Below are 25,222 nucleotides of genomic sequence, written 5' to 3'. Positions count from 1 at the left end.
CTCTGCTGCCCGACGTGCTTGGCCCTGGCTTTTAAACAGCCATCTGCAAACCATTTTCGTACTCAGTTTTCACCCCCTGCTTACCAGTGACATTGCTGGTGCCCCAGGTCCAACCTGTACCCAAGAAAATCATCATTCACTCCCAAAGCCTGATTCCCCTTTCTCCATCTCTGTCGCCGGCACCACCTGTCGGTTTCCTCTGACTTGTCTCATTCCAGGCCCATCTGCTTCATTTCTACCGCCACCTCCCACCCCTGTCCCATCCACCTTCCTGGCTGGAATCAGGATGCATTTTACAATGGCTGTGGGCTTGGACTGAGATGAGTTCTTCCAGAGGGAAGTTGCATTTGCTTCTGTGTCACCTGGGGACCCTACCATACCCAGGTCATGTCCCACTAACTTTCCTGATTGAAGTTTTTGGGCCGCAGTGGATTCAGCTGCAAATCCACAGGAGTACCAGCTTGTGGTTCAAGTTCCCTAGTGAGGTTTTTTTGTCCCCCTCTGTCCACCCAATGCCAAGGTCAAGACAGGTACTTGGGGCTTCCCTCGTGGCACAGTGGTTAAGAATTCACCTGCCAATGCAGGGGACATGGGTTCAAGCCCTGGTCCAGGAAGATCCCATGTGCCACGGAGCAACTAAGCCCACGCGCCACAGCTACTGAGCCTGCGCTCTAGAGCACGCGAGCCACAACTACTGAAGACCGTGTGCCTAGAGCCCATGCTCTGCAACAAGAGAAGCCACCGCAATGAGAAGCCTGCGCACAGCAAGGAAGAGTAGCCCCTGCTCGCCACAACTAGAGAAAGCCTGCGCCCAGCAATGAAGACCTAACACAGCCAAAAATAAGTAAATAAATTTATTAAGAAAAAAAAAAAGGTACTTGCTGCCCTTTCTGCATGGTAGTTCATGTCTTGCTAGCTCTTAAACTGAATGTGTCCTGGCTTTGTGTGGGGTCTCCTACTGGACACTCCATCTTGGAAATTTATTCTTTCTTACAATAAGGGCATATCTTACAACGGATGGTGTTTTGAAATTAAATGAAATATGGTGTTAGACCCTGATGAACTGTCTCCCCTTTTCCAGATTCACCCTCACCAATCCCTTCTTCCCAGGGAGCTACCACTGTTTGGCCCCAGGGCCATGGATACTTAGAGCTGACAGATATGCCCCGATTTCTTAGCTCCTGCTTGTTTCCTACAGCCCTCTCCTTCCTTCTGGATTCACTTCTGTTTCTCCCAGTGAGGCCTCTGTGGTCCTTTCAGCAAGAGTCTGAGGGCTTCTGACTCTCAGTTTTTGCATGTCTGTAATTCTGCATCTTTCACCCTCCCTGTTGAATAATAACAAAGTAATACATGGACTTCTTAGTTGACAGTTTTTCCCCTCAGTGCTTTGAAGATACTTCTTTTCTGTCTCCAAGCATCCTTTGTTGCTGATGAGAAGTCGGCTGTCAGGAGAACCAGTTGGGTTCGTTGGGTTGCTTTTCAGGTTTCTCTTGATTTTTCAACTTTAGAGATGTCACCACGATGGGCCAGGTTTTGTTTGGATTTTTTGGGTTTGTTTTCGGTTTAGCCACACCACGTGGCTTTCAGGATCTTTCTCAGGATTGAGCTCGGGCCCTCAGCAGTGAAAGCGTGGAGTCCTAACCACTGGACTACCAGGGAATTCCTCATGGGCCAGGATTTGGATTTATTTTGATTTCATGTACTCAGTGTTTTCAACCTGAGGACTCGTGGGTTTAATTCTAGAAAATTCTCAGCCATGATCTTTTTTGTTGTTGTTTTTAAATTGAGGGATAGTTGATTTACAACATGTTAGTTTCTGGTGCGCAACGTAGTGCTTCAAAATTTTTACAGATTACACTTCATTTAAAGTTATTATAAAATATTGGCTACATTGGCTGTATTCCCTGTGTTGTACAATATATCCTTGTAGCTTATTTATTTCACACACAGTAGTTTGTATCTCTTCATCTTTTCACATATTGCCTCTCTACCTCCTATTTTCTGCCTCTGGAACTGTTTAGAAGCGTGTTGGAGGCTCTCACTCTATGTAGAGAAGCTATTTTTCTCTCCTTCCCACCCCATCAGGCAGTTTGCAAGACCCCCGCAGTTAGGATCCTGTCCTACAAGGATGATTCAGGGCTCTGTCTCATGGTCATATAGGGGAGGCGGTAGATCCAGACACTGAGCCAGTGGGCCACGTGGCCCTGGGCCTGGGCGAGGGGCTCTCTGCTCCCTTCTGCTACTCTAGAAAACAGAGTTCACACGAGCCATAGCCCTGGGTGGCGGTCAGAGCCTTGGCTTCCTGTAAGAGCTTGGGAGTTGCATCCAGCCCTTGCTTTGAGCAGCGAGCCTGGCTCTGGTCCCCTCCAAGCGTGAGGTGACTCCGTTCCCATCAGCAGGTAAGAGTTGACCTCCTGATGGCTCTGCATGTTACCAGACCTGGAGCCCAGCCCGCGGCTTCCACGTCCCCCTGCTGCTGCTGCCTGCAGCTCTTCTCTGTCCACATGGATGTTTATTTATTTATTTATTTAGCCACGCCGTGCGGCACATGGGATTTTAGTTCCTTGACCCGGGACCGAACCCGTGCTCCCTGCATTGGGAGTGTGGAATCTTAACCACTGGACCGCCAGGGAAGTCCTGAATATTTATTTTATATTTCAGTGTGGCTCTGTCTTAAAATTTTAAAAAGGAAATTCTATCTATCATCGTATGGGGAGTGGTATGTGCAGACTGTAAAGTGCAGACTCATGTTCTGTCTTGACCGGAAGCCCCATTACTTTTCTAACTATCAAATCTGATCATCACATTCCCCAGCTCCTACCCTCATCTGTATAGGGTCAAATCCAGACCCTTAGCACAGCCCAAGGGCAAGGCTCATCTCTGACCGCCATTCCTCTCTTTCTCCCTGCTGCTCCTGACTGAGCCTTCTCACACACAGGTCTTATATCCTCCCTGGCGCCTCCCCAACTCCCCCAAGCAGAGAGCATGGCTCCCTCTCTGTGCCCCACTTGTGTGTCTCTTTCTCCTCCTCGACTGTCCAGTGCTTGAGGGCAGGAGTGGGTTTTATTTGTCTTTGGAGCCCCAGCACCAGGGCAGCACTTGGCACTGACTAGATGGTTCCTGGAGGTCGGCGGGTACACGGATCTGAAGTTGGGCCCGCCTGTCAAAAAGTTACCCAATATTCTTGAAAATAAGCATTCAAACAAAAACCTGTGCACAAATGTTCAAAGCAGCTCTATTCACAAGAGCCAAAGGTGGAAACAACCCAAATGATGAATGGATAAACAAATGGAATAGTATTCAGTCATAGAAAGGAATGAAGTGCTGATACACGGTACAACATGGATGAACCTTGAAAACATTTTAAGTGAAAGAAGCCAGACACAGAAGATCACATATTTATACGATTCCACTTACATGAAACATCCAGAAGAGGCAAGTCCATCAAAACAGAAGGCGGACTAGTGGCTGCCAGGGGTTGGGGGAGGGACGACGTGACTACTTGATGGGTGTGGGGTTTCCACAGAAGGTGATAAAAAGTTCTGGGACTAGATAGTGGTGATGGAGAAGAGAACTGAGTGTACTCAATGCCACCACATTGTACAATGTTTGAAGGTTACAATGGTTAATTTTGTCATGTGTATTTTCCACACACACACAAAGTTACCCAATTGCTCTAGACCATTTTGGGGTGAGCTGGGATGCAAATTGGCTTGAACTATCCAGACACTTTATAGTCCCCAAAGTGTACGAAATGATCTACGCAGGCCTGCTCAAATTATCTGAGAGATGCTAAAATAGCTTCCTGATTGGTTATGGCCTCTTTTGCTCTGCAAACTGAATGTGCGTGGAGCATGTTATGCTGGAGGGGAAGGTGGTGAGGCTGTGCAGGGAACATGGCCTGATTCCACACTTACCTTCAGCTACTTCCAAAGGGCCCTGGGACTTGCGAAGCTCCTTTACTGTTTCCAAGAACTCTTTCCCCCCAGCCTTTTCCAAGGCCTTACCTGTGAAGGAAACAATGGAAATCCATTGTGGTTGCTCTTTTCAGTCATTAATTACACTGACAGAGTTTTACTAGGCCTTAAAAAAATTGCTTAGAAAGTAGGAATCAAACTTTGCAATTGAAATCCTGTTTGCCAGTGGTCACTGGTGACAGGGGTCCCTGGGCTTCTGTCCAGTGGGACTTCGATTTTAGCAAACTCTTTTGTTTTAAAGAATTATTTAATATTTTATTTTATTTTATATTGCTTCTAATGTATCATAGGAGTTACTTCCCCAAAATGTTAATCACAGCTGGATTGATATTGCTAGTATCTGATACTAGCAATACTAGTATCAGATAAAATAGACTTTAAAATAAAGACTGTCACAAGAGATAAGGAGGGACACTACATAATGATCAAAGGATCAACCCAAGAAGAAGATATAACAATTATAAATGTTTATGCACCCAACACAGGAGCACCTCAATACATAAGGCAAATGCTAACAACCATGAAAGGAGAAATCAAGAGTAACACATTAATAGTAGGGGACTTTAATACCTCACTTATACCAATGTACAGAGCATCCAAACAGAAAATAAATTAAGAAACAGAAGCTTTAACTGACACAACAGACCAGATAGATTTAATTGATATTTATAGAACATTCCACCCAAAAGTGGCAGAATACACTGTCTTCTCAAGTGCACATGGAACATTCTCCAGGATAGATCACATCTTGGGTCACAAATCAAGCCTTGGAAAATTTTTAAAAATTGAAATCGTATCAAGCATCTTTTCTGACCACAATGGAAATCAATTACAGGAAAAAAAATGTAAAAAACACAAATACATGGAGGCTAAATAGTGCACTTCTAAATAACCAAGAGATCACTGAAGAAATCAAAGAAAAAATAACAAAATACATAGAAACAAATGACAATGAAAGCGTGACAACATAAAACCTATGGGACACAGCAAAAGCAGTTCTAAGAGGGAAGTTTATAGCCATTCAATCTCACCTCAAGAAACAAGAAAAATCTCAAATAAACAGTCTAACCTTACACCTAAAGCAACTAGAGAAAGAAGAACAAAGAAAACCCAAAGTCAGTAGAAGGAAAGAAATCATAAAGGTCAGAGCAGAAATAAATGAGATAGAAACAAAGAAAACAATAGCAAAGATCAATAAAACTAAAAGCTGGTTCTTTGAGAAGATAAACAAAATTGATAAACACTTAGCCAGACTCATCAAGAATAAAAGGGAGAGGACGCAAATCAATAAATTTAGAAATGAAAAAGGAGAGATCACAACTGACACTGCAGAAATACAAAGGATTATAAGAGACTACTACAAACAACTAGATGCCAATAAAATGGACAACCATGAAGAAATGGACAAATTCTTTGAAAGGTACAATTTTCTAAGACTGAACCAGGAAGAATTAGAAAATATAAACAGACCTATCACAAGTAGCGAAATTGAAACCATAATTAAAAATCTTCCAACAAACAAAAGTCCAGGACCAGATGGCTTCACAAGCAAATTCTATCAAACATTTAGAGAAGAGCTAACACTGATCCTTCTCACACTACCAAAAAATTGCAGAGGGAGAAACACTCCCAAATTCATACTATGAAGCCACCATCACCCTGATACCAAAACCAGAAAAAGATATCACACAAAAAAGAAAATTATAGACCAATATCACTGATGAACATAGATGCAAAAATCCTGAACAAAATACTAGCAAACAGAATCCAACAGCACATTAAAAGGATCATACACCATGATCAAATGGGATTTATCCCAGGGATGCAGGGATTCTTCAATATACGTAAATCAATCAATGTGATACACCATAATAACAGATTAAGGAATAAAAACCATATGATCATCTCAATAGATGCAGAAAAAGCTTTTGACAAAATTCAACACCCACTTATGATAAAAACTTTCCAGAAAATGGGCATAGAGGGAACCTAACTCAACATATAAATGTATATGACAAACCCAACAGCAAGCATCATACTCAAGGGTGAAAAACTGAAAGCTTTTCCACTAAGATCAGGAACAAGACAAGGATGTCCACTCTCTCCACTCTTATTTAACATAGTCTGGAAGTCCTAGCCACAGCAATCAGAGAAGAAAAAGAAATAAAAGGAATACAAATTGGAAAAGAAGTGAAACTGTCACTGTTGGCCGATGACATGACACTATACATAGAAAATCCTAAAGATGACACCAGAAAACTACTAGAACTAATCAAGGAATTTGGTAAGGTTGCAGGATACAAAATTAATGCACAGAAATCTCTGGCATTCCTATACACCACCAATGAAAAATCAGAAAGAGAAATTAAGGAAACACTCACATTTACCATTGCAACAAAAAGAATAAAATACCTAGGAATAAACCTGCATAAGGAGGCGAAAGACTTGTACTCAGAAAACTGTAAAACACTGATGAAAGAAATCAAAGATGACATAAACAGATGGAGAAAATATACCATGTTCTTGGATTGGGAAAATCCACATTGTGAAAATGACTATACTACCCAAAGCAATCTACAGATTCAATGCAATCCCTATCAAACTACCAATGCATTCTTCGCAGAATCAGAACAAAAAATTTTACAATTCTTTTTTTTTTTTTGCGGTACGCGGGCCTCTCACTGTTGTGGCCTCTCACTGTTGTGGCCTCTCCCATTGCGGAGCACAGGCTCTGGACGCGCAGGCTCAGCGGCCATGGCTCACAGGCCCAGCTGCTCCGCGGCATGTGGGATCTTTCCAGACCGGGGAACGAACCTGTGTCCCCTGCATCGGCAGGCGGACTCTCAACCACTGTGCCACCAGGGGAGCCCTACAATTCTTATGGAAACACAAAAGACCCCGAATAGCCAAAGCAATCTTGAGAAAGAAAAACAGAGTTGGAGGAATCAGGCTCCCCGACTTCAAACTATGCCACAAAGCTACAGTAATCAAGAAAATATGGTACTGGCACAAAAACAGACATAGAGATCAATGGTACAGGATAGAATGCCCAGAGATAAACTCATGCACGTATGGGCACCTAATTTATGACAAAGGAGGCAAGGACATACAATGAAGAAAAGACAGCCTCTTCAATAAATGGTGTTGGGAAAACTGGACAGCTACATGTAAAAGAATGAAATTAGAACACTACCTAACATCACAAAAATAAACTCCAAATGGATTAAAGATTTAAATGTAAGACCAGACACTATAAAACTCTTAGAGAAAAACATAGGAAAAACACTCTTTGACATAAACCACAGCAAGATCTTTTTTGACCCACCCCCTAGAGTAATGGAAATGAAAACAAAAATAAACAAATGGGACTCAATTAAACTTAAAAGCTTTTGCACAGCAAAGGAAACCATAAGCAAGACAAAAAGACAACGCTCAGAATGGGAGAAAATATTTGCAAATGAAACAACAGACAAAGGATTAATCTCCAAAATATATAAATAGCTCATGGAGCTCAATATCAGAAAAACAAATAATCCAGTTAAAAAATGGGTGGAAGACCTAAATAGATATTTCACCAAGGAGGACATACAAATGGCCAAGAGGCACATGAAAAGATGCTCAACATCACTAATTATTAGAGAAATGCAAATCAAAACCACAATGAGGTATCACCTCTCGCCGGTCAGAATGGCCATTATCAAAAAATCTAGAAACAATAAATGCTGGAAAGGGTGTGGTGAAAAGGGAACCCTCCTGCACTGTTGGTGGGAATGTAAATTGATACAGCCACTATGGAGAACAGTATGGAGGTTCCTTAAAAAACTAAAAATAGAACTACCATATGACCCAGCAATCTCACTACTGGGCATATACCCTGAGAAAACCATAATCGAAAAAGCGGCATGTACCACAGGTTCATTGCAGCACTATTTACAATAGCAAGGACATGGAAGCAACCTAAATGTCCATTGACAGAAGAATGGCTAAAGAAGATGTGGCACATATATACAATGGAATATTACTGAGCCACAAAAGGAAATGAAATTGAGTTATTTGTAGTGAGGTGGATGGACCTAGAGTTTGTCATACAGAGTGAAGTAAGTCAGAAAGAGAAAAACAAATACTGTATGCTAATGCATATATATGGAATCTAAAAAAAAAAAAAGGTACTGATGAACCTAGTTGCAGGGCAGGAATAAAGAGGTAGACATAGAGAATGGACTTGATGACATGGGGTGGGAGGGCGAAGCTGAGGCGAAGTGAGAGTAGCATCGACTACACTACCGAATGTAAAATAGTTGGCTGGTGGGAAGCAGCAGCATAGCACAGGGAGATCGGCTTTGTGCTTTGTGATGACCTAGAGGAGTGGGATAGGGAGGGTGGGAGGGAGGGTTAAGAGGGAGGGGTTATGGGGACATGTGTATGCATATGGCTGATTCGCTTTGTTGTGCAACAGAAACTAACACAGTATTGTGAAGCAATTATACTCCAATAAAGATCTATTTAGAAAAATACGACCCAAAAAGACAACAGTAAAAAAGAAGCTTCAGAAGTTTGCAAAGAGGGAATTCCCTGGCAGTCCGGTTGTTAGGACTTGGCGCTTTCACTGCCAGGGCCTGGATTCAATCCCAGGTCGGGGAACTAAGATCCTACAAGCCGCACAGCATGGCCAAAAAAAAAAAAAAGTTTGCCAAGAAAGCAAAGGTATTTATAACTTTAAGGTTAGGGTTAGATAAATAAGATTTTCATTTTCCTTAACTTATGTCTTTATTTCTTAACTTGATATTTAATTTAGAATTAGAAGTCTCTACTGAAGAGGAAAATGATACTGGAGATATAAAAGATGGATCCCTCTTGAAAGCAAAAAGGAAGCATAAGAAAAAACATAAGGAGAGGCATAAAATGGGAGAAGAGGTTATACCATTGTGAGTACTATCAAAGTCCATCAGCAGTGCTAGTTATATTGTTGGCAATTGACATATTCCATGGAAACTCGTTAAAGGACCCTTTTAGGGGTTGATTTGGCCATAAGGCAGTCTCATGACACGAACCCTAAAGTGATCTTTTCAAAAAATTGAGGCTCCGGTGTTCTGATTCTGGGTTCGGTACCCGTGTAGTACTGATTAAATTCAGTGTCTTGATTTGATGGCAGCACTCCACACTGGGGGGGGATCTCACAGACTCTGCAGCCTGCCTCTTGTCACCAGCTCCTAAGCCGGGTCCCAGAGCCACCCTTGGGGATGCAGCCACCACCTTGTTGCTGCGGGGTGGGGAGCAGGCCCCAGGTGACAGGTGGCTTAGCAGGAACCTCTGAGTGGAGAGCTCTGGGGTTCTGTCCCCATCTCACCACCACCTATGCGTTATAAGTCCCTGGGGCCAAAGGACAGACACAGACCCGGGGCAGCCTGGAATGTTGTTCCCCCAACTTGGGCCTTGGTTTCCAGTGGAAGATGCAGAGCTTTGCAAGGCTAATCTCTAAGGACATTTCTGCTGGGAAATCCCTCGAGGTTTTGATGGTAGGACAATTCTCTACGCCATATTTCAGGGTTGTGCTTCTAGAGAGGCCAAGTGGAACCCCCAGGAGATGGCAGGACTCCACCTCCAGAACAGCAGGAGCCCCACTTATGTGCACCAGGGGATCCTCATGCCCCTGAGATGACATGTGGGTGTTTTGTCCAGACCAGGATGACTGCTGCTCTTGGGTGGGAGATGAGGTATTTCCCCTCATGCATTTTCATCTTCAAATGACTTTGGTGAACTGGATGTCTGGGGCAAGTCTCAGCTCTCTTTCTCTTTGTGGTTATTATTATTAGTTGTTATAATTATTCAGATGATGATGATGATTATTGTTATTATTATTATTCAGTTCAGAGGCTTCCCTAGAGGCTGAGTGAGGGAGCTTCCCCACTCCACACTCAGACACTGAAGTATATTTGGAGGGGCACAGTACGATGTGCAGATCACTTAGGAAAAATACTGATTCCAGCAATCGCTCTCCACTGAGGCCGGGGTGGAGGGGTTTCTCCATTAATGTGCTTGGGTTTCAGTGACACAATTTGGTTATGGTGATCGCAGGCTATGGCAAGTGCCTCTAAGTCTCCTCTCTGCCCCTCAGACCCCTGGCCAGTTTCGATCTGCTGGGTCACAGAAGCCTGGAGAAGGCCAAGTAGCTGAAGCTGGTAGCCAAGTTCACTGTGAGAAGCAGGGGAAACAGGTCTAGGCTGCTGTGCTCTGCTTTCAGAGGTCAAATGGGACCATGTAAAAATCAAGGTGAGCCCACCCTCTTCCCTGAAGACATTTAGGGATAAAGTAGCCTGTAGAGTTGATGAGGGGACTTCCCCTGTGTGGAAGCCTCCAGTGAAGAAGTGAAGAAGGAATTAGAATATCTAGGATTAGAATATCTCCCCTTTGCGACCCCTAACGAATGGACAAAACTAGAGAAGGAGCATCGTGAGAGAGTGGGGCTCCTCCTGATGGGAGAACGTTCCATCACTGCCCAAGTAGTCTTGCTAAAAGTATTTGAACCTGAATCTAATTAAGCCTCTGGATCCAACTACCAACTTATAAGAAAAGCAGAGAAGAAACATGTTTAATGACACTAGGAGGATGGAATCAACAAAATCCAGACTGTGGGAAACCCTACAGGACAAACGGCCCAGCTTCTTCAACAAATAAATTGCTAAGAAAAAAAGAGAGAGACAAAGGGAGATCCAATGGATTATAAGCGACTTATCAACCAATTGTAACGTGTGAACTTATTGGAGCCTGAATCAAATAAACAAATTTAAAATAATTGACATTTATGATGCAGTTGGAATTTGAACACTGGATATTTGAAGATATTAATTTAATTTTTTTTTAGTTGTGATAGTGGTCTTGTGATAATGGTATGTTGTAAAAAAAATAGCCCTTGTCATTCTGAAATATTCACAGGTAAGGTAATATGTGTGGGGGGAATGTGGGCGGGGGTAGAGCTGAAACGAACTTGGTCATGGGTAGATGATGATTGCAATGGGGTGTGTAGGGTTTCATTACACTCTTCTGCTATTTTTGTGTAGGCTTGAACTTTTCTGTAATAACTTATAATGTCTTAAAAAAATAAATCAGGGCCTTATCTGCATGGGGAGATTGGTTTGGGCGACAGTAGTGGAGAACGGAATCATGATGGGAGGGACCCCTTCTAACAACTCTGCAACCATGAAGGAGACCATCATTTATCAAATGCCTATGAGCCTGGCACTGTGCTAAGCTCCCTCTTTGTATTATCTTATTTAATCTTCATAGCACCTCTATGAGACACGTACTATTGTTATCCTCACACGTGAGGAAACTGAGGTTCAGAGAGGTTAAGAAAACTGCCTATAGTCACACAGCTAAATCCAGGGCATAGACCCACACTGGCTCCAGAACCTCCACTGAGGCTGGGATCTGACCTCGAGTTTTTACTTCAATGCCAGTGTTTTTCTTATCCTATCATCACCCACCCTTTAAAAAACAGAAATATCTTTATAGTTTTCCTGATATAAAAATGCAAATACTATAGAAATGATAAAGAAGGTAAAGCTTTAAAAGACAAACTTGTTTTGTTTGAGCGAAGCTAGAACACACTTCAAAACAGAGCTCAAGATTAAGGGCACGAGGGGGAGTCTTTCCACACAGAGGGAGCTGAGGGCAGTTGGTGGGGCCTGGGCTGGGTTTGAAGAGTAGAAGACTTTTCACCACCTGTTTGTGTCCCAGAGAAATCCTCTTTCCCTGTAATACTGTTTTTTGTTTGTTTGTTTGTTTGTTGTTTGTGTTTTCCCCCACCCGACGCTATCTTCTTTCCTCTTCAGCAAAGCAAGTGGCCTCTGATGCCAAGGGGGAAACACAGGTGAGCCTGGCAGCTACCATCCAGGGCTGAGCTGCTAGCATTGGCCCCAAATCACCTACCTCAGAAGCAAGCCCTGTATCCCAGGGACAAAACCCTTTCTTTGCCCATTTCTGTTTTGTAAAAATCGGTGAGATGGTGACTAAATGGTCTTATTATTATTTCTAGTGCCTGGAAGCTTAGCCTCCAGGTTCCTCCACCTAGCCTAGTAACAGATCCCTCCACCACTCGCAGGACAGGTGGCAATCCACTGGTGAAAGAACTCAGTGTATAGCCTTACAGACCACCTAACTTTTTCCAGATGTCCATTTCCTTTTTACCAATGGTGTTCTCAGTATTTCAGCTTAAAATATATGTAGAGGTTTACCCAAAACATGTACAACAATATTTAGAGTAACACCACTCATTACAGCCCAAGTTGGAAACTGCCCCAGTGCCATCAATGGTACAATGGATCAACAAACTGTGTTATATTCCTACAGTGGAATACTGTACAGTAAAGAAAATGAACTACAACCACACTCAACAACATGGGTTGATTTCACAAAGTTAAGCAAAAGGAGACAGACACAAAAGGAGACATACTGCATGATTTCATTTATATAAAATCAGAAACAGATGATACCCCTCTATGCTGTTAGAAGACAGGATAGTGGTGGGGACTTCCCTGGTGGTCCAGTGGTTAAGACTCGGTGCTTCCACTGCAGGGGGCACAGGTTCGATCCCTGGTCAGGGAACTAAGATCCCACATGCCTCGAGGCGCAGCCAAAAATTTAAAAAACAGAAGACAGGATAGTGGTTACCCTCGGAGAGAATGGTGACCGGGACGAGGGATGAGAGGCCTTGTGGGGTGCTGGTAAGGTTCTGTTTCATGATCAAGGTGCTGGTCCCAGTTTTGTTCGCTTGGAGAAAAATTCATCAAGCTGTGCATTAATGATCTGTCTGTGTATAATACTTCAATAAAAATGTCAAAAATATCTGCAGACCTCAAACAAAATTAGTTTTTCTCTAGTAATGCTGTTCAATTACACACGAAGGCGGAGCTTGACCGACACGGTCCGCCAAGCAGGGGCCATCCAGCTGACAATGACCGACTTCACGAGAACTTGCCAGAACCGCAGCTATTCTAGGGCACCTCTCCCGAAATCTCAGAACCTTACCTATATCTTCCTTGAGGTCAATTTCAGCTGTGGTTGGGTGGACGATGCCCTCCACTCTCATGGAGCCAATATGGCTGATGTCACTCTGGGTCAAGGACAGCTGCATTGGGAAGAGAAGATGCAGAGGGTGGGCGAGATCAAGGCCTATGGAAAATCTTCATGTTTTACTCACATCTGTTCATTCTCTCAATTGCTTGTGTCAACAGGAAGGGCTGTGCGTGGAGCGACCATCTGACGTTTCCAAGGTGTGTGGTTTTCAACAGGCTCTTTGGAGCTCAGTGGATTTGATGTTCACCCTCAGGCTAGCAGCAAATCTGCCTCCCCTTTTGGGGGCAGGACCGGGACCTCCCCTCCTTTTCTTTTCCCTATAGCTTATGCCTTTGTTTCCCATCCGGGTGGCCTTGGTGTTCGATATCGTAATTCTCTGAGTAGCTCCTGAAAGAAGCTACTCGGTTCCCTGCATTCTCTCCAGAGCAGCACAGACCTGTGGAGGCAGGGATGTAAAGCCAACCACTTTGCTGGAGAGAAGTGAGGGGCTCTGGGATTCTGACCTCTACGTCTTGCACACTTGACTTTTGGGACCACCCTCTTGGGGCTATGCTTGTGAAACGCTGCCCCATGTGCCCAGAGCTGAGCAGAATGGAAGTCATTTTCCATTGTCTCCCCATGTGACCTAGAACTTCTTGCTCCCGTAGATAAGGGAGAGAAAGCGATTCATCACGTAACCACAGATAGCCCCTGGAGTGGACATAAATTCCACCTCTTTTCTTCCCTGCTTTCATCAGTGATGAATTAGGAACCCGCCACGTTTATGCTCTTCTCAAAACATGCTCTTCCCAATTGCTTCAACAGAGGTTCGTACTACTGTCAGGCTGCAAACATTCGCTACCCGATATGATTAACTGACTGTTTCCGCGGGTATCACATTGCAGCCCCAGTTGACTTGGTAGATAAATTGTCTGTTATGCTTATGGGAATGAATTATTTGCATGTCTGGCTGGGCTGCTGTTGTGCTGCTGAAGACTTTTCAAATGTATAACCTTGTTTGTTTTCTTTCTGCAGCCTAGAAAGGCAAGCAGACTGAATTATTAGCAAATAATTCATTTCTAACACCAGCGCTATTCAGGGAACATATCTTTGTATTTTCCTTCTTTGATAAATTACATCACACCATGTAAAGCAGGCCTCCCAAAGCCTGGTTGAGAAAGTTAGCTATGGATTTTTTTTGGTGAGCAAGAGATATCTGGGGCATGGAGACCAGAAAGATCCACTCTGGGTACCTCTGGCTGACCCGTGTCAGCATGAACAATTCTCAGCACTAAAGAGCTTGTTTATCCTCACAATGCAGACATTGCCATAGCTTTTTAGTTTAAAAATGAATAATTCAAGACCAGAGTGAAAGTCATATTAGGGAAGGAAGGGATGAAGGAGGCTTCACTGCTTGTAAACAGTAGGTTATAAAAATGCAATAGTGTTTTATGACAGCACATTACAATTCTCTTTATTACCTTCTGCCCTAGAACAAGGCTTTTAGAAGACAGGATGGTGAATCCATCCCCGGGCCCATCTTCAGAGGTGGAATTTGAAGTTCCTTCTTTATCGCTGTCCTTTGGTTTGGACTGTTGGTAGAAATCAGAAGGACACATCAGAAATAATCCAGAAAAAGCCCAAAGTGGCTTTGAAATCTTTCCCATGGTTACCACCAAGTTGGATGTGAACGGAAGTGGTCAGATGTTAGGTTCTGTTGTTTTCAACAGAGGGAAGCAAGGGACAGCAATATGGGGAAAACAAAAGGATACTGCAAAAATCAAGTGTATTAAGGGGTTCGCATGTACCCATAGTCTTTGCTCAAACCTGGACACAGGTATGTTCTTTCCAACGCCTACAACTTCTGATAATAAGCCAGTGGGGTCATTTGCCCCAGGGGAATCCCTTCTCTCCAGGATTCCCCTGGGGCACAGCGGCCGAGAAATGAACTCTTATACCATCTTTTTTGCCATCACGGAGGTCTGGGGAATGAAAAGTTGACAACCCCCAAAGCAGCGCTGTCCAACAGAACTTCATTCCCTCGTGGACACGTTCTATCTTTGTGCTGCTCCGCGTTGTTGAGCACGTGAAATGTGGCTGGTGCAACCAAGGAACTGAATTTGATTTCATTTTCAGTAATTTAAATTCAAATTTAAATAGCCACACGTGGCTAGCAGTTGCCGTACTGGGCAGCATATGAAAGTATTACTCCACAAATGGCGCCTCTGAGCTATAGCTACTCATCCAAAACACCTGAAATGCCATTGGCTGAGCTCCGGCGACTCTGGGAAGCTAAAGGTGTGTCAGTATGCCACATGGGGAGAGGTGGAAAGTAGAGTTCCAGATCAGCTCTCTCACTTGAGATTTTGGTGAGGTCCGTGGAGGGGATCTGGAAACATGAAAACCACCCATATGTGGGGTTTGGAAAACTCTAGTAGACCCTGCATGATGATCTGAGCTCCTCTCAAAGGCCTTTTTTTTTTTTTTGCGGTACGCAGGCCTCTCACTGTTGTGGCCTCTCTCTGTCGCGGAGCACAGGCTCCGGACGCGCAGGCCCAGCGGCCATGGCTCAGGGGCCCAGCCGCGAATCTTCCCGGACCGGGGCACGAACCCGCGTCCCCTGCATTGGTAGGCGGACTCTCAACCACTGCGCCACCAGGGAAGCCCAGCCCTTTACTCTTTTTCACACACATTCCTATCATTTTCTCCCAGCACCAAGCTGAGGGGGGTCCCCAGTCCTTCGGGGATGCTGGCCACGCCCTTCTCTTTGGATGGTTCAACTTTCCTCCCGTTCTGTGAGTCCTGAGCTCACAGACGCCACTGGGCTCACCTTTTTGGACGTCCGTGGTTTGGCAGCCTTCGATTTCTTGCCCCCCTTCTTGCCCGACGTGGCCTTCCTTCCTCTTTTCTCTGGGGGAGGGGAGAGGATAGTTTCTGACTTGCCTTTGGTCCCTCGTTTTTTGGCCAGCAGTTCAGGGTGAATTCTGGGCAGGACGCCTCCGCTGGCGATGGTCACTCCTTTTAGCAGCTGAAGAGAGAGAGAAGGCGTGAGCTCAGACAGCAAAGAGCTCGTTGGTTCTGGCTTTAATACGGTTCTAACTGTTGGCAAAACAAGCGTTAAATCTGGTCTCTGCTTTCCAAAGAAACTGCATAATACACGATTTAACTGGTTGTCCCTGCCTCACGGGTAGGACTTTTCTCTGTAGGTAACAAGGCATCCCGAGATCTTGTACAGAAAGCAAAACAAGCAAAGCAAAATGAAAGCGTATAGAGGCTGAAATCAGGGATGTTGCCCAGAGCTTGGAGATTCCAGACATAACCGAGGATAAAGAGCTTCAGACGTGGGAGCACAGCTTGACAAAATGAGGTACAAAGGTTAATGCAAGGGCTAGACCCAGTTAACAACAGGCCCCACTCCTTTGATCATGCATTCCATCAGTAAAATATGTGTGACCACACACCTCCCAACTGATATGTGTTTACTTTAACTAATCAACATGAACTACCACACTAATACATTCTGCACATTCTATAGCAGCGCTACTCCAAATGTGGTCTGCAACCAAGGCTGGTCCACAAGCTATTAGTTACCTGTCTGTGACAAAGAGAGTACAGAAATCATGAGGAAGGGTCTAGTAAGTTGACAGAGTTTTTGTATACCTATTGGATCTAGTAACAAAAAATTGTAGCTGGTAGTTTGTTTGATTTTTCTAGTAATTATTTTTTATTGTATTTTTGGAAATTATCAGCCCATGTTGGATTGGAAATAAGAACTGATTCTTAACCACAGACAGTTAACATTATAAAATACACATAAATTAAAATTCTCATACTATTTACCTGCTACCTTGCACATCTTTGGCGGGGGGCATGGGGGTGGGAATTCACTCGATTTTGGAGTCAGCTCTAAAATATAAAGCGTTAGTTTTGATATATGAAGAAGGACGCTTCTGCCCTCATCAGAATAAATCGTCAACAAAGTTTGGGGGAAGAAACTGTACAGAGAATAACATATGTGCACTGCACTTCCCTCGGCAACACACAGAGCTTGCTTTCAAAGAGGAAAAGAAATTCTGGCAAGTCTCAGAATATATAATGGGATCTATTCCAGAGACAATTTTATTTTGAATCTAAATAATATGGCTAGCAGAATTTGTTCTTCTCCCATATGATCTGACTCTTTTAGTGTAAATGTGACTGGGTACTGTAGCAGGAAGGATTTCTAGCCAGCCAGGTCCACATGCAGTAGCGCGTTTGGCAAACCCATTCCGTGGCTGGTGTCAATGCTTCAGACGTACCTGATTGAGTTCCTCGTCATTGGCAACTGCCAGCAGGATGTGTCTTGGGGCTATCCGGGCCTTCTTGTTGTCCCTCGCTGCATTCCCAGCCAATTCTAGAATTTCCGCTGAAATTTCAAGGGAGGGTTAATAGGCAATCATAGAATGGGGTCTGAGCTTTCCAAAGCGTTCCTTTGGAAATGGCCTTGGAGTTAGATCACTTTTATTTATTTGTGATTTTTATGTCTGGGCCTGGAAAGAAATCCAGAAAACTGAAAAGAACTCAGGTCACAGACAAGTAAGATATTTTAGCAAGACCTGATATACGATCCTGTGGGTAAAGCCTTCTAGTTGTCCCTTGACATTAATTCTCCCCCATCTTCCTTAGTAGATGGACCTCTGATTTTCTGCAGAGCCCCAAATCACAGGAATGAAGACAGTATTTCCCAGCCACCCTTTTTGTTAGGTGTGATAGTGTGACTAAGTTCTGGCCGATGAAAAGCAAGCAGTTGTGTTGTATGGTACTTCTGGGAAGTATCCATTAATGAAGGGACAGTGCCTTTCTTCCCTTTTTACTGGCAGACTGAGGACATGATGGCTGGAATTTGAGCAGCCATCTTTGACCAAGGGTAAGAAGTTGTCGATGATAGAGCAATAAGATAGGAACCAGAATCTCTTATGACTGTGGAGCCTCCTTACCAACCTGGACTGTCTTCTATAGACGTCTTTTGTATGAGAGAAAAAGAAACTCTCTTGTTTAAGCCACTGTCGGCAGAAGTTAATCCTGACCAAAACAGAACCCTAACATTGAAGCCGAGTTTCTTTCAGTGTGCAGCCATCTCTGAGGAGAGCTGAGACCACTTTCAGAATCTCCTTTTCCACTTCACTTGATGCCCCTTGTCCCTCTTGTCCTAAAGGAAAGTGGATAGGAAGAACTGATTTATACTAAGGGGTGAGGTACCACTTAACCTGAAAAGTGAATTCTATTTCACATACTATCAGTTTTTGAGTCAAAAAAAAAAACAAAACTATGGAATTTGTTTATACCCCTGAATGCTTTCCCCTTCGTCCTTTATTTTTTCTTTCTTTCTCAATTTTGGAAGGATGCTCTGCTAAATCAAATTTGTCTGCTTTCAAGAGCATGAATGAGCCTTTAAAGAAAAATCCTTCCCCTAGAGAGAGTTCTTTCCCTAAAGAAAGAGGCAATGTGCCAGCGTGTTATACGCGGGTGGAAAATTGTATGGGCATGTGTGCATGAATGTGTTGTGTGTATGTATGTGTGCAGGTATGTGTGTATGTGTGTGTGTTGGGGGGATTTGCTGGTACAATGGCATAGATACTAAACCCTAAAATTAATAGGCGATTCTGCATGAATTTTTGCAATCAACCTAATTTCAAATAAAACACCGCATGCAATTGCCGTCATTCGTAAAATCTATGGCAATAAAATAAAAACTTGGCATAAGTATGCCGTATTAACTAAGCAAATGTGATTAACAAAAAATTAGAATAAAATAAGCATTAGAGTTAAATATTTATATGGCATTTCCATAATGAAAAGCGCTAAATCACTGCAAATTCATTCTCACAACATCTTTTTTGGGTTATTAAGCAGGGAATATTGTGTTTACTAACAATTCATTTACACGGCACCGCATTTTCTGAATCAAAGATTGGGGCACTGTAGTTTGAGAAATATGAGCAGGCTTGTTGGGACTGGAGGACAGAGTATTTGAAATGAACGCTGTATTAGATATCTGGTTTGCTGCCTTCAGATTTCTGCCCAGCTTTTCTTTCGTTTAAAACGGGTACCCATCAAAAAGAGGTGTAGTTATAAAGTCTTCACAAACAGGCTTGCTTTATGGCTCTAGGTTAAAATGTACTCTCCCCATTGAGCACAATAAAAGGACTTTCCTGCACCTGCTAGGGGCTGCTGCTAGGGGCCCACACCTGGGAGGAAGGAGAACTCCGCTCAACCCTTTTTCCAAATGGGCGGAAACGGGGTCAAGGAGCCTCCGAGTTTTAAGCTTCTGAGAAGTTGAATTTCATTTAGCATCTTGGACCATCACTGTCCTCCCTCTGTCTCCTGCATTTAGAGGAAGCAGTTAAGCATCTTCTTGGGGTTCATCAAATTAACCGTCAGCATGAGAGGCATGGCTAATGGGAAGCCCTACACGTTCCCAACCTTCAGGAAGCCCCTGAAGGTCAGGTTATTTTCAGCTTGACAGCCAGATGCACAGACACCGGATTCTCAGACGGAAAATCTGTCATCGAATGCCGCCACGGGAAGAGGCTAAAGGCAGCGATTCGTCAGGCAGCACAATGCAGGCACACAGGTGAGGCTCTGCCCGAGTGCGGCTGGGCTCTCGGACTAACTCTTCCGAAATAATTTATAAGAAAGAAAACCTTGATCGTGTGCTCAAGTGCAAAAGCAGAGGCAGAACTTTTTTTATTTAAAGAGAAAAATACTTAAGAATACATAGCAGAAAATCTAGACCAAGGAGTTCTTTTCTATGTTGGATGTTTAGTCTGAACATTCCTTGGGCCAGACTCCACCATTTAAATGTTTGAAATAACATGAATCATTATTAATATTTTCAAATGTTATGACAAATATATTCACATGAACTATAAAAGTTTGCTACATTCTTGAGTGATTTTATTGATTTTGGGAACACAGGTATCCTTGTGTGTCAACTGGCAATCAATAGGAAAACTGAATTTAATGTCACACATTTGTTTCACTGCAAATTTTGTTGGAAGATCATAATTTGTTAAGTGGTGGAGATTTCCACGGAGGTCTGGAGACTTCTACAGCAAACCTCTCACTTCTCGCAAGTCACACTTCCAGCAATAGTAACCATCTGGGATACAGCTGAGTATCTGATAGTAAAAGGAATGATTTCTGGAGCCAAAAAGGAGGTTGGAAAGCTCATCATGCACATTATTTTGGAAGAGCTCGTGTCCGCTCATTTTGGATACAATCTAAACCAACACTGGATAGCCCAGACCACAGGAGATGGGAAATACCACAGCAAGTGTAGGCTTGGGACAGAACACATGACTGTCTCCTTCCCTGGACTCCGCTCGCTTGTCCACCTGCCCGCTAGGTGGCGGTGTCTCTGGGCTCCGACTGGGCGCTCTGCTCTGCTCGGGCGTTGCAGTCTTCCGAGGAAACGCCATCTACTCACAGCGCCTGCTTCCACTTTCCTTCCCATGTCACCAGATCTGCACTTCCAGCCCTGCCATGGTGCCACCTCGGCGTGCCACAGGTAAATCAAGCTCACCACATCCCCAAATCCAAGATTCCTCGAAACAGGCTCCTCCCATCACCCTTGGGACTGGCAGCTCCATCCAGACAGACCTGGGAGTCATTCCCTCTCCTTCCCTCTCCTTCTCCCACTCTTCCCAGCCTCATGAATCTTTCTTTTTCTTTTTTTTGCCGTACGCGGGCCTCTTAGTGTTGTGGCCTCGCCCGTTGTGGAGCACAGGCTCCGGAAGTGCAGGCTCAGCGGCCATGGCTCACGGGCCCAGGTGCTCCGCGGCATGTGGGAGCTTCCCGGACCGGGGCATGAACCCGTGTCCCCTGCATTGGCAGGCGGACTCTCAACCACTGCGCCACCAGGGAAGCCCCTAAGGTTTATTGATTTACTTATTTATTTTTATTTTTATTTTTTGCGGTACGCGGGCCTCTCACTGTTGTGGCCTACGTCCGTTGTGGAGCACAGGCTCCGGAAGTGCAGGCTCAGCGGCCATGGCTCACGGGCCTAGGTGCTCCGCGGCATGTGGGATCTTCCCGGATCGACTCTCAACCACTGCGCCACCAGGGAAGCCCCTATAGTTTGTTTGTTTGTTTACTGATTGATTGATTGATTGATTGTACGCGGGCCTCTCACTGTTGTGGCCTCGCCCGTTGCGGAGCACAGGCTCCGGAAGCGCAGGCTCAGCGGCCATGGCTCACGGGCCCAGGCGCTCCTCGGCATGTGGGATCCTCCTGGACTGGGGTGCGAACCCGTGTCCCCTGCATCGGCAGGCGGACTCTCAACCACTGCGCCACCAGGGAAGCCCCCAGCCTCATAAATCTTAAATAACTTTGCCCCTCTTCTTCAAGCTTATCGCCATTACCCGAGCTAAGACTGTCTTCTTTTCCAGCCCAGATAATCGTAGTGGTTTTCCTGCCCCCAGTTCTGTCTTCCTCCAGATCCATGCTAACAAGGCCACCACTGGCCTTCTAATTGTGCAAATTAGAAAAAGATGCGCCTTCCTCAAGACACCTGACTTCCCTAATTTTGTTAGAACAAGAACCTTTACTGCCATCTGCTGGAAATGCTCATAATTAGTCACAGTTCTTTGAGGTCTATGATGTGAATGATTCTCCCTTCAATGTGTGTCCTTGTGCAGTGTACAACCTGCACAACCACACACGTGGTCCTGGCTGCCAAAGTGATCTTTTCAAAACACAAATGTAAAAACTGAAAAATCATTATATTAAAAAAATGCTTGGTGTTAAATGGATAGACCCAATTGTCTGGAAATGATAGGTTTCTTTGTTACATAATGATTTCATGAAGTGCCCTGAAATTCAATGCTGTTTTAAGGCCTATTTGTCCTATCAATTAAAAATATATTACAGAACATTTTCTCACCATAAAACGATTATAAATTACTCATTCTCAATATCTTACGTTTATATTGTATCTATTGTTGATGAATACAAAATTCTTTTCCAGAATCTGGGGCTTGCTTTTTCAGTCCATTTTTTCCTCACTTACATTGGAGATGTAAACTGGGCCAGCATTTACAGATTGATAAACTGAAGTATGAATGTGATGTGCATTCTGGGAGGCTGGTGGAGGTCTCAGGTGGAAGGGACCTTGTAGATGAGCAGTCCAGCATGCATTCGTTGCCGGAGCGTGCAACCTCCCCCAACAGGTTGGGACCAGAAATGCCATATAGCTGTAACATCATGATGATGTGTGAACCTGGGGTTGGTCAGGCAGCCAGTCCAGAGAAATCAGGCAAGGCTGACTGCTATTTCTCCCCAAGTTCCTGAAAATTCGTGCAACTTTCTTTTTGGCTAAGTAGCACCCAGCCTTTTCTTTCTTCCTTCCTTCCTTCTTCCCTCCCTCCCTCACTCCCTTCCTTCCTTTCTTTCTGCATTTGGTGTAGATTTTATTTTTGTATTTATAAAATCTTTAAATTTTTAATAGATTTTATTAAATTTGGGGATCTGCTCTAGGAAGAATTAAAATGGGCTTTAAAATATGGATAATTTCTTGGTATAGTTTTACTTAATAGAAAGTAAGAATGGTTCATGAATTTCAAACATTTGTGAAATATGACTTTGCATTTTTACATGCTATTTTTAAAACTTTTTTCTTTTTTATTAGAAATTTTATATTGAAGTATAGTTGATTTACAATGTTGTGTTAATTACTGCTGTACAGCAAAGTGACTCAGTTATATATGTGTGTGTGTGTGTATATATATATATATATATATATATATATACATTCTTTTCATATTCTTTTCCATTATGGCTTTTCACAGGATATTGAATATAATTCCCTGTGCTGTACAGTAGGACCTTGTTGTTTATGCATTCTATATATACCAGTTTGCATCTGCTAATCCCAACCTCCCACTCCATCCCTCTCCCACCCCCATCCTCCATGGCAACCACCAGTCTATTCTATATGTCCCTGATTGTGTTTCTGTTTCATAGATAGGTTCATTTGTGTCATATTTTAGATTCCACATATTAGCAATGTCATATGATATTTGTCTTTCTCTGTCTGACTTACTTCACTTAGTATGATAATCTCTAGTTTCATCCATGTTGCTGCAAATGGCATTATCTTGTTCTTTTTTATGGCTGAGTAACATTCCACTGTATATATGTACCACATCTTCTTTATCCATTCATCTGTCAATGGATATTTAGGTTGTTTCTATGTCTTGGCACCCAGCTTTTTCTTACTTGGCTTTTCCTGTGGCCCCAGGTCCCCTCTCGGAGGCAGTGAGTGGGAGAGGGGAACTTCAGAGACCATAGACATGAATCTGAGAGGAGAAGTAAATTGGCCTCCCCCCTTATCCCACCCATTATTGAGCAGAGCTGATTCTCCCCTCCAGACAGCTCCCACATGTGCCCATTTCTTCTCATCGTCTCCACTGAGAACCCTAGTCCTGGCCCCTGTCAATTCTCAAAAGTGACTTTAAAACAGCCCCCACTGGTTTCCTGGACTCTGATCTTGCTTCCCACCAACTGTTCTCCACCTAAAGCCCATGTGAGGCCCCCAGAATGCCACCTCCTCCCTTCGATGCCTCCCCTGGCATGTGTGTGCAAAATGTGCACACTCTCATGTGGCCCTCAAGGACCTGACCCCTGCTCCCCCATCTCATCTCTCACCCTTCCCATTTCCCAGCTCTGCTCCAGGTACACAGAAATGCCTCCAGTTTCTGGAAGGGGCCACATACTTCCTCTAAACTTTAGATCTTCACCCTTGTTTCTCCCCAAACTGATAATCAACCCATCTGAATCTAGCCAACTCCTACCAATTCCCCACCCTGGCTGCCCATCAGAATCTTTTGGGGAAGCTTTAAAAACTCCTGATGCCCAGAAGTATCCCAGAATCTCTGGGGTTAAGACCCAGGTATCAGGATTTTAAATCAATCAATTTGTTAAAAAGCAGGATTGAGAACCTGGTTAGGTCTTTTTTTTTTTAATTTATTTTATTTTTATTTACTATTTTTGGCTGTGTTGGGTCTTTGTTGCTGTGCGCGGGCTTTCTCTAGTTGCGGTGAGCGGGGGCTACTCATTGTGGTGTGTGGGCTTCTCATTGCAGTGGCTTGTCTTGTTGTGGAGCATGGGCTCTAGAGCACAGGCTTCAGTAGATGCGGTGCATAAGCTCAGTAGTTGTGGCTCATGGGCTGTACAGGGCAGACTCAGTAGTTGTGGCTCGCGGGCTCTAGAACGCAGGCTCAGTAGTTGTGGCACACGGGCTTAGTTGCTCCACGGCATGTGGGATCTTCCTGGACCAGGGCTTGAACCCGTGTCCCCTGCATTGGCAGGCGGACTCTCAACCACTGCGCCACCAGGGAAGCCCCGGTTTCCAATTTTTAAAAATATTTATTTCTGGCCGTGTCGGGTCTTAGTTATGGCACCCGGGATGTTTCGATACAGCGTGCGGGCTTCAGAGCACGTGGGTTCTGTAGTTGCGGCACGCAGGCTTTCTAGTTGTGGCCCATGGGCTTAGTTGCCCCATGGCATGTGGAATCCTAGTTCCCTGACCAGGGATTGAACCTGAGTCCCTTGCATTGGAAGGCAGATTCTTAGCCACTGGACCACCAGGGAAGTCCCCCTGGTTAGGGCTTTTTAATTTGTTTTTATTTATTTATTTTTAACATCTTTATTGGAGTATAATTGCTTTACACCCCTGGTTAGGTCTTAACAACCCTTGCTTTATATTAGGCAGCCTCCCCCTGCTTCCCAAAGCTCCTCTGGCTTCCCTGTCCACATGAATGTCATCTTATTGTGTTGTTTTTAATGCTAGTCAACTCTGCTAGAATGTAAACCCAGGGAAGGCAGGACCACATCTGTCTGTTTTCCGTTGTATGTTTAAGGCCTGATGCAAAGGAGAAACTCAGTCAATATTGTTGTCGTGAATGTTAAAGGTCATTTCAAGGGTGACAGGAGGCTTTCACACTTTGAACTCTCTTCCCTAAACAAAATCAATTCATGCCCCCTTCCAAAACAAAACAACTAACAAAAATCCTCTTTTTACTTACTAAGCAATGCCCTGCAATAATGATTCATTCCTTTGGCTTAAACTCCTTGTCTCATTAAAATGCAATACAGCCCCCAAATATACCACCTTAACAGAGTTGCTCATTACACTTTGCCCTGAATGATTT

General features: G+C 44.0%; 1 protein-coding gene across 1 annotated transcript in view; it reads right to left on the bottom strand.

Moving 5' to 3' along the window:
- Positions 1-25,222, bottom strand: part of MACROH2A2 (macroH2A.2 histone) — a 53,489-nt gene that overhangs the window by 6,287 nt on the left and 21,980 nt on the right. Inside the window, exons 3-7 of the mRNA XM_082672987.1 lie at positions 17,330-17,436; positions 15,862-16,059; positions 14,513-14,623; positions 13,005-13,104; positions 3,918-4,007 (exon numbers count right to left, since the gene is read on the bottom strand). Coding sequence (XP_082529113.1) covers positions 3,918-4,007; positions 13,005-13,104; positions 14,513-14,623; positions 15,862-16,059; positions 17,330-17,436 — 606 coding nt within the window. The remainder of the gene's footprint in view (positions 1-3,917; positions 4,008-13,004; positions 13,105-14,512; positions 14,624-15,861; positions 16,060-17,329; positions 17,437-25,222) is intronic.

This window comes from Grampus griseus (genome assembly GCF_964374135.1).
Source record: "Grampus griseus genome assembly, chromosome: 16".
In the NCBI taxonomy this organism is placed as follows: Eukaryota; Metazoa; Chordata; class Mammalia; order Artiodactyla; family Delphinidae; genus Grampus; species Grampus griseus.
The sequence above is the reverse complement of the archived record's forward strand: the minus strand, read 5'-3'. Positions and strand labels throughout refer to the sequence as shown.